The following is a 19,129-nucleotide window of genomic DNA, read 5'->3' as shown; positions in this document are numbered from 1 at the left end:
GCATTTGTATATAACAAATTAGTACTGACCCCTAATAGAAATATATAGGCGTTGGACAGGAAACTTATGTGAGGCATATTTTGGGGCGGCTATGGTATTATTGGTGCATTTTATTTATTTAAGACTTGCACAAAGACTTACATCATAGCTCATAGAGACTTGTATCCCATGTAATTAAGAGGGGATGAAACCAATAAAGGTGCCGGGTATTGATCTGTATTGTCATTTGTTCTTGTTATATGGTCGACGAAAAGATACCAACGGCACCCAAAAGTTCTAAGAATATACAATGGTGTAGTCTGGTTTGGAGTTGATGTGAATCCGGAAGTGCCAAACCAATAGAACAAACAAAGGCATCCAATGAACCACATCGGAGCTGGGGTCCGTTTCAAATATTAATATACCTATCAAGATGGTGTCCAAATGCTCTTCTAAGACCATCATTGTCTTCATTGTCAAAAGAGCTTCGCGTGAGTACCTTACACGCCTCAATCGGAGCCCGGATGAGAGAGTTATGATCGTTTTAAGAAAGTCGCGCAATGCAGAAAGAAACACGCGGGCGGGTGTTTTGCCAACCCGAAAACACCCGGTCGGGGTGTTTTGTCCGAAATGTAACTTTTTGACCAAGACTTGTTTTGTTTTGCTTCTTTTTAACTCCTAGTATAAATACTCTTGCTAGGGTTCATTTCAAGCAGCTTTTGAATATTTGTAAGAGACAACTTCTCCATATTTGAGAGCTCACCTTCTTCATTTTTTGAAGACTTATCAAATTCCTCCGGGTTGCATTCGATCTTTTGCCGGGCTAAGGTTGATTGTAAAGGTATGCTTGCTAGTTCTTTAGTTGCTAGTTTGTGGAGCCATTATGTGTTTGAATGTGAAAGTGCCTTTGGGATTTCTTTCTTGTTCTTCACCTAAATCATAACACTACTCCATCCTCAATCCTAATATCCATTTTTCTTGTTCCATTTCTTGGTTTATCTTGTTTATTTGTTAGGTTTATTTACAAGAATAAGTTCGGGGCAAATTCATGAGTCTTCAATATATAAGATTCACGTTAGGAGTTGTGGAGTTTCTACTTTCTGATGAGGAGATTTACTGTTGATAGTTATGGTAGGCATGAGATTGATAAGATGAGTAGCAATCAGGCTAAGAAAGCATCATCCCAAAAAAAAAAAAAAAGATAGACCAGAATAAGTAAGAAGAGACAAAAACGTCATATTTACTATCTAATGGTAAAACAGTAGTAGTACTATACAACTATATTGAGAAGGCAATAAAAATCAATACGCATTGTTATTTCAGTTGAGTTCTGGATTTCTGCCTTGCGGCATTTTGTGATATTCAGTTATAGCTCATATTCGAAGCCAACAGTTGTGATGAACCTAAGAAATATCAAAGTTCTGTTTTCTTTAGGACATAAAGTGAGATGAGTTTTTAGTTGGTTCCATTGTACAATAGCTTAATGTTTCGCACAAGTATTCCCATCCAAGGATATAAGTAACGGTGCTCTGGTTGTACATTCTGCTTAACTGCAACATGGCTAAAGCTCCTTTCTATCTCTTACAGGGGCTTAGCCAGAACCAATCTGATGTTTTTAAGGCGTTCGCACACCTAAACAAGGTAATACAAATGCTGTTATCTAGTTTATGCATGTTGGTTATTGTTGTTAAGGGATTTCCCCCTTAACAACGTTTCGACGTCGATGAGAGATCGACGGCGAGAAGATACGGTGGACGTCCCGGGCTTTCCCCGAGATCAGCTCCAATATTAGGGTTGCGATAAAAGTAAAGAAGACGAGAAAATTGGAAAAATATGTTATTTCTTGATAGACAATTCATAACATAGCTCCCTTTTATATTCTAAGGACCCTAGATGATTCGACTCTCTTTTGCGATCCGGGAAAGAATCACCAAGAAAACCCGGAAAGGAGCTTATTGGGCTCGACTCAAATAATTAATTAAAACAGTCCAAAAGGCCAAAAACAAATATCCAAAAACACTAATATTAAAGTAAACAAAATTAAATCAGCATGGTCTTCTCAGCGTGACACAAAGTCGCCGTATCTGACCACCGGCTTCGGTTGCCTCCTCGGTCGGTCGTTGAACTTCTGGATATCGACCGCCCGCACCTCTTCCTCCGAGGTAATGAACTCTCCAGCTCCTTCCTCTGTTTCTGCTCCTTCCTCTGTTTCTGCTTCACCCTCCGGTGTCTCTTTGATCGGAGTTGGGTTGACCTCCGTATCAACTCCCCCCTCGTTAAGAAGATCCTTGTCCACAAGGAGGTCTGGAAATTGCTTCTCAATCAACTCCATCGGCTCCCAAGTCAGAGTTGCGCCCCCGTCATCACTCCACTGTAACTGACCTTCCTCTGTCGGTGAGCCGTCGCTCCACACCACGCGACGCTGCAGCAGTCTAACTGGGCGAGAAATGGGCTGTCCCCTTGCGAACACAACTGGAAAATCCTGCGTCGCATGCTGCGACCCTTCCACAAACGGTCGCAATAGGCTGACATGAAACACGTCGTGGATCCTGCTACCCTCTGGTAATCTCAACCGGTAAGCAACCGGGCCTATGCGTTCAAGAACCTCGAATGGACCATAAAATCGGCGAGCTAACTTAGCCGAGATAGGGCGAGCAACTGAATGCTGACGGTATTGTTGCAGCTTCAAGAGAACGCGATCCCCCACCTTAAACTCCAAGTGTCGCCTATGGCGATTAGCCGTGGTTCGCATACGGTTCTGGGCCTTCTCTAAGTTTCTCCTTAATGTCACAATTAATTCACCCCGCTGCCGAATGTCCCGAGCTACGTCGGGCGGTGTCGCTGCCGAGGGAGGTGCCGCAATCAATGCCGGCGGTTCTCGACCGTAAAGAGCGTGGTAGGGAGAAGTGCCCAACCCCTCATGGTAGAAACAATTTAGGGCGAGCTCTGCCCACGGTAAAAAGTTCGCCCACTTCGACGGACGATCAGCCACAAATGTACGCAAATACTGCTCTAGACCCCGATTCCTCACCTCCGTTTGGCCATCCGATTGGGGGTGGTAGGCGGTAGTAAAATGCTGCTTAGTTCCACTCAATTGCAACATGTGCTCCCACACCTCATTCAAAAATAAGGGGTCTCTGTCCGACACCAGCCTCTTTGGAAACCCGTGGTGCTTAACCACTGTGTCAATAAAAAGGTTAGCCACCCGCCACGCATCAAACCTCGCCGGAAGGGGCGCAAAGTGCGCGTACTTCGACAACCGATCGACCGCCACTAAAATGGTCGTATACCCCCGGGACTGCGGTAGGCTAGTGATGAAATCCATAGAAACGTCCTCCCAGACTTGAGACGGAATCGGCAATGGCTGCAGAAGACCTGCCGGCTTCTGGGTTGAATATTTCGTCGTCTGACACTCGAAACATGCCGCGATAAATCGCTTAACATCCCTGCGCATATGATCCCAAAAGAACGAAGCGGCCAAACGACGGAATGTACGTTCAATCCCCGGGTGGCCCGCCAGTGGGGTACTGTGATGTTCATAAAGTAGGGCCTCCTTTGCCGATGAAGCTTTAGCCACCATAATGCGCCGGCCAAAATACACCAAACCATCCACCGCCGAGAATTGGGGTTTGGCAGTACCCACTTTAATCGCAATGTGCAGCGCCAACAACTCCCCCAATGTCCTATTCTCCTCCTTCAAAATTTCCATGATATCTGGAATAGGGTGGCTCACTGCGGACAGCAGCTTTGCATCTGCACCAGCTTCCTCTACCTCCATGTCACGGCGCGATAAAGCATCAGCCACCTTGTTCGACGCGCCCGTCTTGTACTCAATCCGGAATTTAAACCCCATTAACTTCCGGACATACAACTGTTGATCCGGTGTCTGAATGACCTGCTGCAGCAACTCCTTTAAACTCTTCTGGTCACTGCGAATCACGAATTCCCTTCCCAATAAGTATTGTCTCCACTTTTCAACTGCCTCGACGATAGAATACAACTCCTTGTGATACGTCGAAGTGACACGCCGCCTCGGGCCAAGCTTCTTACTGAAAAAGGCTAAGGGATGACCCTCCTGCAACAACACAGCCCCCACACCAAAATCGGAGGCATCTGTCTCCAAATAAAATGTCTTAGAGAAATCTGGTAATCGTAACACCGGGCTGAAGTCATCGCTGTCTTAAGAGCATTAAAACTCTCCTCTGCCGCTGGCGTCCACTGAAACGCGTCCTTCTTGAGCAATTCTGTCAAGGAGGCTGCAATAGAAGCATAACCCGCGACAAATCGCCTGTAATAACCCGTCAGGCCCAAAAACCCTCGCAACTGCTTAATCGTGGAAGGAATGGGCCAAGCGACCATAGCCTCAATTTTTTTTGGATCCGCCCTCAACTGCCCGTCTTCGATTAAATGCCCTAGATAATCCACAGTAGAATGACAGAAAGTACATTTGGACAATTTAACAAAAAAACTATGCGAAGCAAGGATAGATAACACCTCATTTAAGTGGCGAGTATGACTGTCCAACGACGGGCTGTAGATCAGAATATCATCAAAGAATACAATAACTGATTGGCGGAGAAGGGGCCGGAATATCTCATTCATTGCAGCTTGGAACGTTGAAGGAGCGTTTGTCAGCCCAAACGGCATCACCAGAAACTCGAAATGGCCATCGTGTATCCGGAAAGCAGTCTTGAACACATCTGCAGAGTGCATACGAATCTGATGATAACCGGCGCGTAAGTCCAATTTAGTGAAGACGCGTGCATCACCCAGCTCATCAAACAGCTCATCTGTCGTCGGGATGGGAAAGTGGTCCGGCACTGTAGCAGAGTTCAAAGCTCTATAATCAATACAAAATCGGAACGAGCCATCTTTCTTTCGGATTAAGAGGACCGGTGATGAGAAGGGGCTTTGGCTTCTTCTAATAATGCCCGTGTCAAGCATCTCCTTAACCTGACGCTCGATCTCAGTCTTCTGGAAATAAGGGTATCTGTATGGGCGGACATTCACCGGCTTCGAGTTCGGCAACAAGTGTATCTTGTGATCAAAAGGGCGCATAGGTGGCATCCCGGATGGCACCTGGAAAACTGATTTATTCTCTTCCAATACCGCCAGTACCTCCGCCGGTAGATCAGCGGGAAAAACAGCACCCACGTTGGTATTACCCGCGTCAGGAGGTAGTTCCACCAACTCAAAGGCGTGCGCGTCGGTCGAATGTAGTAGCAACAGAGATGCTGAACGAAGCGAGACCTCACGCAATTCTGTAGGAATAACCTTCAAGCAAACAGGCACTTCATCTCGGACAAATTCAATAGTGCCAGCGACGAAATCATTCGTGACCCTTCGCAAGGACCGTAACCACGCCAAACCTAACACCACGTCTGGGCCATGTATTGGCAAAATGTGCAGTGTGATTGTAAAGGTTTCCTGCTGAATCCTCACTTCCGTCGCCACACTTGCAAATGCACATACCAATGATTCACCATTCCCCACATAAACGCGGAACGGCCGCACTGCAGTCAGCGGCAGCTTCAACTTCTCCGCTATCCTGGGGTGAAGAAAATCATGAGAGCTACCTGTGTCGATTAATATCTGTACGGTCTCGGAGCCAATCTGTCCCTGGAGCAGCATAGAGTCTGAACGTGGCCTCCCTTTCATAGCGTAAATATGTGATAAGTCAGCTGTGATTATATCTTCAGTACGCGGCGCTTCTTCCTCTACTATCGAGTCGTCATCGTCCATACTCATATAGACCAGAAATGTTTTCTTACACACGTGGCCGGGCACCCATTTGTCCGGGCAATACCAGCACAGCCCCAGCCGTGTGCGTTCCGCCTTCTGAGCCCCGGTCAATCGCAGCACTGGCAGGCCGGCGAAATCAGACCCTTTCGACGGTGCTGGTCCGGTGCGGTTTATATGAGGATCGGGTAGTGCCAGCTGTGTCGGTTGGGGGCCCGCCTGATTTCTGCTCTCGCGAGGCTGCCAAGGTCGGCGCTGCCCGACTGGTTGGGCTGGCTGCTTGTCAATAGCCGCATCGAATTCCAAGGCTAGAGCAATCGCAGCCGCTACTGATGGAGGATATTGGAATTTGACCTGGTTTCTGACCGGCTGTTGTAGCCCTTCAACATATAGGGTCACCAATCTGCTGTCCGGAACTCCTCGAACTCTATTCAACATCCCCTCGAATTCGTTGTTATAATCCTCCAACGCCCCGGTCTGACATAACTTGGCCAACACCCCGAAATAATCCACAAAGCATTTGGGATCAAAACGGCGGCGAACATCCTCCAAAAAATCACTCCACCTCGCCATCGGGTTGCCGTCGCGATAATTAAAAACCCATTCCGCCACCGCGGGTTCAAAAAGCATTACCGCATAATGCAAACGATAATCATCAGGTAGTCCGTGGTGATCGAAATAAAATTGAACTCGTGAAATCCAACTTACCACATTTGAGCCGTCAAAACGTGGTGGTTTCATCTCCAACCCCTTCGACTTGTCCGGAAACGGAGTATTCACCGACTGTCGTTGACCCGACAATTCCCAGGTTGATCCACTGCTCCGAAACTGCTGCTCCTGGGGTCGGATCCCCCATGAGTCACCTGCTGGTGATGGACGCGTCGAGGAAGGGAAATCCCACGATGTGTGTTGTTCCAGCGGAAAAGGACGCAGCCCAGTATTAGGACGATGCGAAGTGGAGGGCCCATTAGGGTTGTGACGAACACCATCATGAAACCCAAGGAACGGCGCGCTCGCTGGTAGCGGCAGAGATGGCATAGTGACACTTACTGCCGACAAATGGGGAATACTGGGCATGGTGACCTCGAGAGACCGCTGCATAGGACGAGGGTACGGGGGATCCGGTTCCGGCCTGAACGGGTGGCGTGTCGAGGGTGGTCTGCGATCGTAGTCATCCATCCTGGCTTCAAACCTAGCCATGCTAGCCACCAAATGTTCGAGCAAAGTCTTGACGGGATCCAGGGGTGGTGGATCGGTGGCCAGTGAGATTACCGGATCTGTAACCACCGGTAAGGAACACATGGGGTCTGTTCGGCCCATGCCTAAGTGAGTACCTGTCATGAATTCAACAATGGAAGCACCAATTGTTAAGGGATTTCCCCCTTAACAACGTTTCGACGTCGATGAGAGATCGACGGCGAGAAGATACGGTGGACGTCCCGGGCTTTCCCCGAGATCAGCTCCAATATTAGGGTTGCGATAAAAGTAAAGAAGACGAGAAAATTGGAAAAATATGTTATTTCTTGATAGACAATTCATAACATAGCTCCCTTTTATATTCTAAGGACCCTAGATGATTCGACTCTCTTTTGCGATCCGGGAAAGAATCACCAAGAAAACCCGGAAAGGAGCTTATTGGGCTCGACTCAAATAATTAATTAAAACAGTCCAAAAGGCCAAAAACAAATATCCAAAAACACTAATATTAAAGTAAACAAAATTAAATCAGCATGGTCTTCTCAGCGTGACACGAAGTCGCCGTATCTGACCACCGGCTTTGGTTGCCTCCTCGGTCGGTCGTTGAACTTCTGGATATCGACCGCCCGCACCTCTTCCTCCGAGGTAATGAACTCTCCAGCTCCTTCCTCTGTTTCTGCTCCTTCCTCTGTTTCTGCTTCACCCTCCGGTGTCTCTTTGATCGGAGTTGGGTTGACCTCCGTATCAATTGTCCTCTTTCCTTCATCCCTTCTTCCAGTCTACTGCTTGATGCTGCCATGAACTTAGGCTAATACTTATAGAAAACACATCACTTGTGACAGAACGGCTCAAAGAATCTAAAAGCCAATATGAAATCCCAGATGCAGAATCCATTTCAGTTTTTATGGATCAAGTATCCGATCTCATCAAGTGTGTATACTTATTCAGTTATTCGCGTAAATCACTCTATCATTTCTAACCCATTATTAAAGTATTAGTAGTATATTTTTTTAATGGCCAGACTTGTAGATTCGAGGAATATTGTGGAGTTGCAGCTTAAGCATTTAGACTGCAAGCTGGTTATAAGGAAAAAGGAAGCACTGCCACAACCTTCAACTTCAGCTCCAGTATTTTACGCCCCACCTCCTACCCCGCAGGCTACATTTTCACCTACAACAAATGTACCAGCTCCTGCTTCGTCAACACCTTCACCTCCAGCATTACCGGCTCCAGAAAAGCCAAAGTCTTCACATCCCCCATTCAAATGTCCAATGGCTGGAAACTTTTATCGCTCTCCTGCACCTGGTGCTCCTCCTTTTGTGAAGGTTAGTTTAGTCCTATTGTGTATATATTTGCTTTTATTTGTTTTTCAACTGAAAAACTTTGAATTTCTGTGATTTGTCCCATAAAATCTCTCTCAGATGTTGTGTATTGAATCTAATGGAAATAAAAATATTGTTGTTGTTCAAAATCACTAGTACATGCCAGTTCATAACCATAATTTGCTCTTTTATTATAAAGTGCTTTCTCTTTGGATTCTGTTGCTATAGTACTTTATATGCTAACTCGGAGTTGGTTTTACAGGTCGGAGATAAGGTCCAGAAAGGACAAGTAATATGCATTATCGAAGCTATGAAACTGATGAATGATATTGAGGTAAGCTCCTACACCTCAGAATCAAGATGTTGTGTCTACATTCTTTCTCGCTGATGAAAGATCATGACTAAATCAGCAAGAGATGCACCAGCAGAAAAGACATATTGCTTGGAAAATTATGCCTGCAATGCAATTCAGTAGTTCTAGTGTAGTTTCTAGAACCTGACAAGTTCAAAGATTTTGTGTTAAGGAGAGAGTTCCTCAACGATAGATTTCGCGTCGAACGTCGCGGGATCTTTGCCCGTCGATCAGCTCCGGCGCCGAAAGTAGGGTTTGAGTGCGTGAGGCACAAGAAAGAGACGAGATAGTGTGAAGATATTTTATTTCATAAGAGAGGAAATAAAATACACACGTATTTATATCTAGGGACCCTAGGGTTGATTCGACCTACGATCCGGGAAAGAATCAACAAAGAAAACCCGGAAAGGAGCTTAACGTTCATCAACGAATAAAATAATAAACTTTAATATTCTTAACTAATACAATAACTAAATGACTCAAGAATAACTACTAAATGACCCAAAAATAAATACTCTGTTCCTCCTAGCGAGGAACGAAGTCTCCATAGCGAGCTGGCCGCTTCGACTGTCGACGTTCTGATCGGTCTCGCCGCGCCGGCTCCACCTGCTGTACTTCCGCCGGCACGCTAGTGTCGGCGTCTAATTCCTCTAGCCGTCGTTCTCCATGCTCCTTCAGCCTAGCCGACGGGGGACCCGTAACATTTTGTGTACACATTTCTTGGATGTTCAAAAACTTCTTGTCAAGCTATGCAAGTTTTTCTTATATGTTTGTTGTGTTCTTGATATCATTCAGGCTGATCAGTCCGGCACTGAGGTTGAGATACTAGCTGAGGATGGGAAACCTGTCAGTGTGGATACGGTACGTATCTCTTTTACTTTTCATCCTATTTCATATATCATGCCTTCATATTTAATTTTAATCACAAATGTATTCATTTCCTTGCTGTGGGGAGGCTAAGTTTTAGTGCCAGAAAATCCTCTTATTGCTTCTGTTATGTACTTATGTTTAACATAAGAGATTCACACTGTAACTAAATCACTGTACCTTTTTTTGTTGCTAAGTACCCACTAAACAGTAGTATAAATTTTCCAAAACAACAATTATAGCAATGGTGGTAATCTAAGTTGCAGTTACCAAATAGCTTAGTTGATGATATCTAAAGAAAAATCATAAATCAGCTGCAAAATTGCAATCGTTCCCTTAAAATAACGGGTGATTAGCCCTGCGAAATGCAGATTCGCACAGCATATTGAATATCGTTCTCATCTCATTGTGTTCATCATAAATTTTATTCCCTGTCTGCAGCCTTTATTTATCATCGAGCCATGAGGATCCCAGATTATTGTGGAGGACCATCCTTAAAGTAAGAGTATGATATTTTTCAGCCTTCTTGGGACATTTACGACGAAATCATGACAAGCATGCTTTCATAGCTAAGTCGTCACTGTGTCGCCGCGGTTCTTATATATTTGAGAACAACACATTTTCTGCTACATAAAATGTGCTATAAAGTCACAGTGGCCTCTTGTTCTCTCTATGTTAACCTTGGTTTATCACTAAACTCCATGGAGCTGAATGTTAATAGTGTTTTTATTTGGTTTCTTCTCTCCTTTTCTTTTTGTGCTTCCTTTTACACGTTAGTGTAAAATATGTGTCTATTTCTCTCGTGAAAATTATGGTATCGTTGTCGTTGATAAGAATTTTTCTAACCATGTTCTCGGCATGATCTCTTCCATATAGATTGGTATTTTTTTTTATGGTTATATGGTATTGAAATTTGAAAGCAGCCATATAATATGCGTTTATGTTATCATGTAATCCTATTAAACGACGGCAAAATCTAGTAGAACAATGAACCTTACAACGACTTTCAACGCATACTTGTCTCGATCTATTTATTTTCTCAAATTCCAGATCATTAATCTGTTCCTTTAATAATACCTTTCCCATTGGAAGTTTTGTTAATCCAAGGAGAAAACTGAAAAAGAAAAAAGATGGAAAATATTAAGGAAGAACAAGATCGATAGAATAATATCGTGAGAGAAATTGATGATTAAAAAAGAAAATGGAAAATGGAGGGAGAAAAATAAATGTGCAACTGGAAGTGAAAAGTATCTAAAAATTGTAAACATTTTCAATTTTTCAAATGATTATGACAAGATAATGAATGAGTATTATATTCTGAGAGAGACCTAATTTCAACGAGGGAAAGAAACTATGACATGTTGCAAAAAAAGAAATAATGATTCTGCGTTAGCGCAACTCTCCTTGTTCAATTGCCGAAAACATCCCTCTCTGTGCTGGTATATATAAGATCAACTGCTCAAATTTCAGAGCATGTGCAAGCACATATGCAGCAATGATGCACTGCATAGATATTAAAGAAATCATATAGTGAGATTTGATTGGCAAACACCAAGACTATAATGACAGTGTAGAGATGCTAAATTGCTAGTACTTCTTTGACACTTCAATGCAGAAAATGTAACAAGGATGAAATACTTGTCACTTGATGCCGAAGCTGGAGCTCAACATGTTTTTGTTTAGTCGCTGTCTTCTCGAAATTTCAGAAACAACCTAATGCTCAGAGGTGAAATTGGGGCGGATATTCTCTGATCAAGTTCAGTGTGCAAAATTTGGAATTAGATTTGAAAATAAAACAAGTACTAGAACTCATTAAAATTGGTTTAAATCAACTAAGAATGATTTAAATCACTAGAACTGCCCATGGTAATGAGGCGAGTATCTTCCCATAAAACCAATATAGCTAGATGCACTGGAAGAGTGTACATAGTAAGATAGTATACAAGAACTTGATTTCACCAGAGCAAGGTGCTTTATGATGCTAATGTTGTCTGAAAAGGATTACCTGAGACAGTTGAGGCAAGTATCTTCCGACGAAATCAATATAGCTAGATGCCCTGAAAGGGTGCTTTCAAAACTTGAGTTATTCCAGAGTACCAATTGTTCCTGACATATATACCATCATTTAGAAGATAGACAAATACTCTAATCAATGGATAGGAGAGACAGAGAGAGAGAGAGATGGATGGATAAAAAAGGGTTATTACTGCTATTCTAGACCCAAGGAAAAGATATTATGCTGTTCTGTTTTTATTCAAACTATCATTGGAATACCAATACCGTGCTGCTTAAATAAGACTTGAACATTTTCCCGTTTGAATTAAACAAAACTCTTGGAGATAAAAACGTGATCAATTGGAACATGAAAACGTGATTAAGGAGCGATAGAATTGAAGAAATGAGCTTTGGATTCGGGAACACTATTAGGTTCTACTCAGACAATCCAAATATACTAGTTGTGCGGCCCAACGATGCTGATTCAGGGACAATACAATAATAGGTACAAATATTGTGATTCAATACAATCAAATTTTGTAGCTAAAGCTATAAATGTTATAGCAAGGGCCGTGTTGCTGCTTTGTTTCATTGTTTGTAAGAAAATGAGCTACATTGTTCGGCTCGGTCCAGGGGCAATAGTTTTGGGGATTGGATGCAGCTTTTCCAAAAATGCTATTGCAGCCAGAATCAACCATGGGACAGTATCTAATAAATTCTATTATATGTGTGTGTCGAGTGATCGATATATATGTTCCAGTTTGAGGGGAAGTGCAATATACTAATCCCTCTGTCCCAAGCTACTTGCATTGTATTTCATTTCGGCTCGTCCCAGGCTACTTGCTCCATTTTCTTTTTGGAAAAAAATTATTATATATCCTACTTTACTCTGTCTTTATCTCACATAATTTATTCTTTTCATACTCCCTCCATCCCATAAAAATAGGGACTTCGGGAAGGCACAAGTTTAAATGCAAAATTGGTAAAGTAGGAGAGATGTAGAAAGAAAAAAGTGATTGAAGTATTGTTAGTGGAGAATGTGGCCCACCTTATAAGAGAGAAGATTTGCCAAAAATAGAAAGGGGCTATTTTTGTGGGACGGACCAAAATGAAAAAAGAAGACTATTTTTATGCGATGGAGGGAGTATTTTATTTTTCCTCTGCTTAACCTTTTGACATCAATTTCTTAAATCACGTGCCCGAAAGAAATGCATCAAGTAGCTTGGGATGGAGGGAGTATGTTATAGAATAAGTATCCCACATCAGTTATATGACCTAGTCCAGTTTAGTCGCTTGTACTACATATATATGCTTTATGAAGTAATGAAATATACTACCTCCTGCTACTTTTCTCTACTATGTCTATATACTTTTCCACATACGTCTATGTTCTATTGTTCTACATTGACAATTTTGCCACTGAGCCCATTAAGCGCATACAAGTCATTTTATTACATCTTATCTCTCCCGGTCTCCTCTCACATCACTCCCTTTCCTTTTACTGACACAAACCCATTTTCCAGGGACTCATAGTTAACATATTTGTCTCTCATTCTTGAGCTTTGCTTTTAAGCAGTTTGCTCAAAAATGTTCATAGGAAATACCATTTGCATTTATTCTCTTTACATTATTATTAAAAGGAAAAGAAGACTTTCATACTAAGCAAGGATGGCTACTGCCTCAACGAAATTAATAAAAAAAAAAGGATGGTTACAACCTAAAGATTCTAAACACTATTCGATTGATGAGGTTTAAATAGTCTACTCCAATAAATACATAAAATCTACACTTATTTAAAAACAAGACAGACTAATAACTTCAACCCCTTAGACACAAGTTTTCCATACCAATATGATACATTGCTCCAAGTGTTCATATAATCCATAGGAACACCTTATGTAGCTCATAAGTCGCAAGAAAAATAAGAATATGTAAACATTAGGGCAAAATTGGTCTCTAACCTGAACTCAAGAACTGATCCTCTTCTACAACACACACGTGAATTGAATTTCTCAGGCTACAGTAAGCCACACCCATCCTGCATGATGAAACATGTTTTCCTATTAGATTCATCATAATTTACTTTAGATCTTGAACAGTAGTCACTAAAAGGATATCCAATTTAGCAAAGAAGTCTGTCAATAAAAATTAAAGGGTAAAAAGAAAGGACGTGAAAATCATAACCCTAGTTTAGCATTCAAAAAGGGGAAACATAAACATCTTACCAAGGGGTATTTGTGAAATTTTAATGGTGAATCTGCACTCTCTTTGCTATCATGAATCTTTGATTACTTGAACCAATGGTACCATAGTGCGGTCATCTGGTTGTATTCCTTTGGATTTCATCTCATCCATAAGAGTAAAAGCCTTGTCCACATTTCCTTGCTTGCAATAGCCAGAAATAAGGGCTGTGTATGCCACAGTGTCAGGTAGTAAACCTTGTTCAATCAACTCATTGAAAAGAGAAACAGCTTCTTGAAGGTTCCCTGACTTGCACTGACTGTCAATCAGTGCTGTGTAGCAAATGACATCAGGCTTTAATTTCTTGTCCTTCATTTCAAGCAAAAAATTTGAAGCTATCTGTTTTACTGTCTTGTTTCCTTCTAAATCTTTTTTAGATCGAGCCATTTTCAAGGTTCTTTTACATTTCCCATCAATAAATACCGTATGAGTTATAATGTCAGGACTAATGTGCCTTTTCTTCATATCACCAAAAAGAGCAGAGGCTTCCTGCAGGAGTTTCCTTTGGCAATATCCATTCATCATAATGGTGTAGATCACCACATCAGGAGTTAATCCTCTCCCGACCATTTGGTCGAATGCCCATTGGGCCATTTTCATGTTTCCAGCACTGCAGAGAGCTGTGATAAGCTTGATGTACATTGTCCTATTAGGGCCATTGTCGGTAGAAAGCATAAGCTCAAGAACTCTAATGGCCTCTTTATTTTCCCCTTCCGAACAGAGGCTTTCAATAAGTTTTGCACATGAATTATTACTTATAAGTACTCCTTGGCTAAACAATCGACAGAAAAGTTTAAAGCCCTTGATCGCATTGCCTGATTTACAGTAACAATTCACCATGGAAGAATAATTTTCTATGCTCTTTTCTCCCAGATTAATGAAATATGTTTCAGCTTCTTCCACTCTCTTTGCGATGCAAAGGCCTTCAATGATCATGTTGTGCGTAACACTACTGGGGGTCAAGCCTTGCTCTTTCATCGTATCCAGCAGGGAAAACACCTTATCCAGAAGTCCATTCCGAGACAATCCACCAGCGAGGACATTATACGTAATAATATCAGCTCTCAGGCCACTTGTCTTCATTTCCTCAAATAAATGCTCAGCATCAAAAATATTTCCTTCCAGACAGTGACCATTTATCAAGGTCGTATAATGCACAATATCTGGTATGAGTTTCTTATTCTTCATCTCATCAAACAATCTTTTTGCATCATCTAACATGCCCAATTTGCAAAAAGCATCAATAGCAACATTATGTGTGACTTCATCCAGATAGATGCCCAGCTTTTTATAGTTAACGAACTGGTTTATTGCTTCAGTGTACATGCCTTTCAGTCTCAAGCACTGAAGAATTGAAGAGAGAATTGAACAATTGGTTCTGATACCATTAGACACCATCTTGTTGTGGATGGCCAAAACTCTAACTATATCCCCAGAATCACAATATCCCTGAATTAAAGTGTAATAGCAAAATTCATTTGGGACTACCCTGTGTTCTTCCATGTCATGTAATAGCATTTCTGCATCTTTCAGCTTCTTCTCACTAACAAACCCTTTAATGACAGTAGCATAAGCATAAGCATCCACAGGGACAGCTTTGGCATCCAAAGCTCGTAAAAGCTTATATGCTATATCTGACAGACCATGCCAGCAGAGTCCTTCAAGATAAGCTGTATAAGTAAAACAATCAGGCACCACCCCAGCCTCCTCCATCTCCCGAAAGACCTCTTCAGCTTCTGCCAAACTTCCCATTCGACAATATGCCTTAACTGCAATCCCATAAGTATATATATTGGGCTCCACATCAATATTTTTCAGCTGTCTATAGATAGCAACAGCTGTTTCCACTTTTCCATGCACAACTAACCTATTCATCAAAAAGTTGCATGACAACAAACACGGCCCAACGCCGTGCCTTCTAGTTGCAAAGAGAGTGCCAATTGCCTCATCGAACATTTCTAAACTAGCATAACTCTTGATGAGGGTGTCAAAAGCCCGAAGCAGGGAGCTAGGCCCATCAGACTTGAGCTCCTCAGCCATTGCATCCAACAACTCAGATACCTCAAAACACAAATCCTCCCCTTTCAAGTTTATAATATCTGTAAATAAACAATCCAGTTGTCGGTCCATGCGCCAATAGCAGAGTACCTTAATCATAGCCAAGTAACATGTGGCATCATGCCGAAATCCCTTCTCCTTGAGATTGTTAAAAAAGGATAGTGCAGAAATTGGTTCCAATTTCATATTTTGCAGAATCTGAACGACTTTAAATGGATCCAATTCCAAATAATTATCATCATTTCTCGAAGTGGAGTTCGGGTCCTCGGAACCCGAATCCGAGAAATAAGGAGTGAAATGAGCGAGCGACGGAACTGATTGTAATCGAATAAATTGGAGAGATGTAAAGCGATTCAGGCGAGATGCTGACCTGATTGAAGAAACCAGCATCGAGCAACTTCAAATTTTGGCAGAAGTCGTTTGCAAATTGAGATAAAAGGTGGACGAAGTTGGAGATTGAGAGAGAGAGGAGAAGGAGGTGTCGGCGGGAATGTAAAACCCGCCAGCTTTAAACCCTTAGCCTTAACAGTCGGCGGCGCATTTGGAAATTCATCATGTTTTTTTTTTTATTTAAAATTTGGTTTCCACTTTCCATTGAAATAGACAATAGAAGTATTTTCGGTCATAAATTTATGAATTGATATTTTAGTAAATTAAATTAATATTTTAAGTGTAATAAGGATTATTTAATATAGAATATTTAATTAATTCTAATTTATTAGATAAATATTTTAATTCTTACTTTAAAATAGAAATAATGTAAATAGTTGGGATGAACTGAAATAGAAAAGTGCGAGTACTATAGGACAGATTGAGTATAATAGAATGTGAGTGGGGTAAATTAGTTGAATATGAGATGTATCTATCATTTATAGTAAAAGTGAAACGGGACTCTTAATGACGGATGAATAGAATATTTTCTTATGCCATAGCAAAGTTTCAAGTTTCTATAAGTGGATAATGAAGCATGTACTTACTTTAATCGAATTACATTTTTATGGATAATTTGACCACAATTTGTCGTGTCTTGGCCCAAATCCGGATTAGTACATTTGCTCAAACATTTATCAACCACGCTTAGCCCATGACCATTTATAAAGTGGGATTGGGTATATTTGGCATGGATCGAATGTTATTTTTAATTAGAGATAAATAGACTTATTGTTTGTTTAATTAGACCAATCAATGAGTTTCATGATAAATTGACATAACTATAGTTGATAGATGAGAAAAAATACTACTGGTGTGGTAACTGGTAGAACATACTGAATTTAAATTTGTAACAGTTTATCTTTATTCACTTGGATGGACATTTTGAAAACAAAAAATTGTAAATTCTTTTTGGTACTACCTGGCCCTAGCCCATGACTACTTGAGCCGGGCTCATTGTAGCGAAAAAAATATGGAGTACTACACCTTTTGTGATCATTTATCAAGTGGTTTATACAATACTCCTTATTTAATTGGGGTTTAAAGTAGGGTGGAAGATTCGATATGAATGCTTCAATGCGTATTGGATTCCTTGGCCCATATTTCAATATCTAAAATTTGATCTTCCTCTAACTAATAATGAAAAGGAATAATATGTGGTTTTTCCTTAATTAAAGGTTAATAAGAAAAATGTATTCCATAGCTTTTATTTATTAAACCTTAATTTAATAGAACTATTAACTTTGTTAATTTTTCCAATATAATTGTGCTGATTAATTCACCTTCTCTTCACTTTTAATCGAAATTGGAGTTGCAACTTTGATTCAATACTATGTGAAGTTGATAATTCCATAGGGCAATAAGTACAAACTTTGCATCAGATAGATGAAATTGCAAGATATGCAAATTCATTTGTTCGAATGACAATGTTACGATTCATCACTAATGATCCAACTACCTACTAATTATATATTGTTGCGGATCACACGCATATAACTGTTTTTGTCCTAAATAAACATTATAATTGAATTACTATCATTATAATTATAAAAAGTAATTGTTGGAACGAAGGTCCCTCTCACTAAATCACACATTAAATTAAGTTTTAGTTCCACTAATTAACAATTTTTTGGCAAAGCGTCACGATTATTAGTTCCTAAATAGATGCCGTGCTTTTCACTTTCGTTATAAGCCGTTGGATGATGGACACGTGGCGAAAAAGTATTGAAGTATTTTCCAGCCTGTTAACGTAAGAGAACAAATCAAGTAATGTTATCTCCACTCTGTCGGCAGTCTGCTGGCTGCCACAATGAGGCAAAGTACCGACACACTCATTTTAGAATTAAATTTTAATGCAATCTCTTAAATTAATTCTTTATTATGAAACAATTAGTCAAATTTAAAATCTAATAGTCAATAGACTACCCACGATTGGATTCGCTTTATATTTCGCAAAAGAATTGCAATTGTATTTTTGAGTGCATAACAATTTAGAACCTGGATTTTAGTATTGTAATGATTGTTTGCACAGTTAAAATCTGTTAAACGGTTTGATATACAGAAGAATAGAACCTTTTTTTCACATGATTAGGTGAGTTATAGTCAACATATTATTAGAGAGTCCCTCCGTCCCAAAAAAGACGTCATATTATTAGAGAGTACTCCCTCCATTTCAAGGAAGATGACTTCTTCCTTTAGTAGCATGTGATTTTGTACAATTTTATTTTATATGTTAAGTGGAGAGAATAAAGTAAAAGAAATGTACTAATAAAGTAGAGATAAAAGTGTTGTCATTTTTAATAATTGATTATTCTGATCGGGACAAACTAAAAATGAGAGCAAAATCACGTTCAATGAAATAGTGGGAATATATAATAGAAAGCAAAATCCATGCAGCAAATTTGAGGAGTACCTATTAATAATACGTCAAGTCCTTACCCAATCAATGACCCAAATTTGAGTTAATATCTACCATATTTCTCCAATCCTTATCCAAATTTAGGTAACGATGGGTCCTTCGCAATTTTCTTATGTTATTTGGATTATTCATAGCACTTAATTATTGATCTTACTTATAAATGTATACGTGATACGTCTAACTAATACACATCTAAACATTTTTGTTTTAGTCATTGTACAATAGTATACATAAACAATGTTAAACATGCGTTGAATATTGGTGATGTTCACGTAAGGGATGTACTATATCAATACTTATAATATAAATATCGGTGTATGATTTAGTTTGTAACTAAGATCATATTGTGATAAAATCTTAATACTAGTATAGGACTCGAACCCGAGACCTTTGGCCTCAAACATTACCTCTCTATCGCTTGAACAACTCACACACACATACATAGACATTCAACTATGAAATAGCCTTGTTTTGAATGTGGTTGTCACTAATAGTACTAGTATACGTTTATAATAAATTCTATATAAAATG

General features: G+C 40.5%; 2 protein-coding genes across 5 annotated transcripts; one reads left to right on the top strand and one right to left on the bottom strand.

Moving 5' to 3' along the window:
- Window positions 1–1,536: 1,536 nt before the first annotated feature.
- On the top strand, window positions 1,537–10,206 carry LOC125189241 (biotin carboxyl carrier protein of acetyl-CoA carboxylase 1, chloroplastic-like). Its single transcript, XM_089059291.1, has 6 exons — window positions 1,537–1,634; window positions 7,723–7,845; window positions 7,937–8,240; window positions 8,500–8,571; window positions 9,385–9,450; window positions 9,898–10,206. The coding sequence occupies exons 1-6, from the start codon at window positions 1,537–1,539 to the stop codon at window positions 9,919–9,921; spliced, it is 687 nt and encodes a 228-aa protein (XP_088915417.1). The 3' UTR covers window positions 9,922–10,206.
- A 485-nt stretch (window positions 10,207–10,691) lies between these two features.
- LOC125190379 (uncharacterized) lies at window positions 10,692–16,315 on the bottom strand. Of its 4 annotated transcripts, none has more exons than XM_048087669.2 (5): window positions 13,677–16,315; window positions 13,413–13,489; window positions 11,462–11,562; window positions 11,051–11,204; window positions 10,692–10,959 (listed from the first exon to the last, which is right to left on the bottom strand). In XM_048087669.2, exon 1 carries the CDS (start codon window positions 16,138–16,140, stop codon window positions 13,726–13,728), a length of 2,415 nt encoding a protein of 804 aa, XP_047943626.2. In that variant the 5' UTR covers window positions 16,141–16,315; the 3' UTR covers window positions 10,692–10,959; window positions 11,051–11,204; window positions 11,462–11,562; window positions 13,413–13,489; window positions 13,677–13,725. The 4 variants fall into 4 exon arrangements, with proteins under 4 accessions (XP_047943626.2, XP_047943627.2, XP_088915707.1 ...); XM_048087670.2 differs by having other exon boundaries at window positions 11,095–11,204; XM_089059581.1 differs by having other exon boundaries at window positions 10,692–11,204.
- Between the last annotated feature and the right edge of the window lie 2,814 nt (window positions 16,316–19,129).

This window comes from Salvia hispanica, chromosome 5 (assembly GCF_029641045.1).
Source record: "Salvia hispanica isolate PSC_SH4W2 chromosome 5, Shi_PSC_v1, whole genome shotgun sequence".
Classification (NCBI taxonomy): Eukaryota; Viridiplantae; Streptophyta; class Magnoliopsida; order Lamiales; family Lamiaceae; genus Salvia; species Salvia hispanica.
The sequence above is the reverse complement of the archived record's forward strand: the minus strand, read 5'-3'. Positions and strand labels throughout refer to the sequence as shown.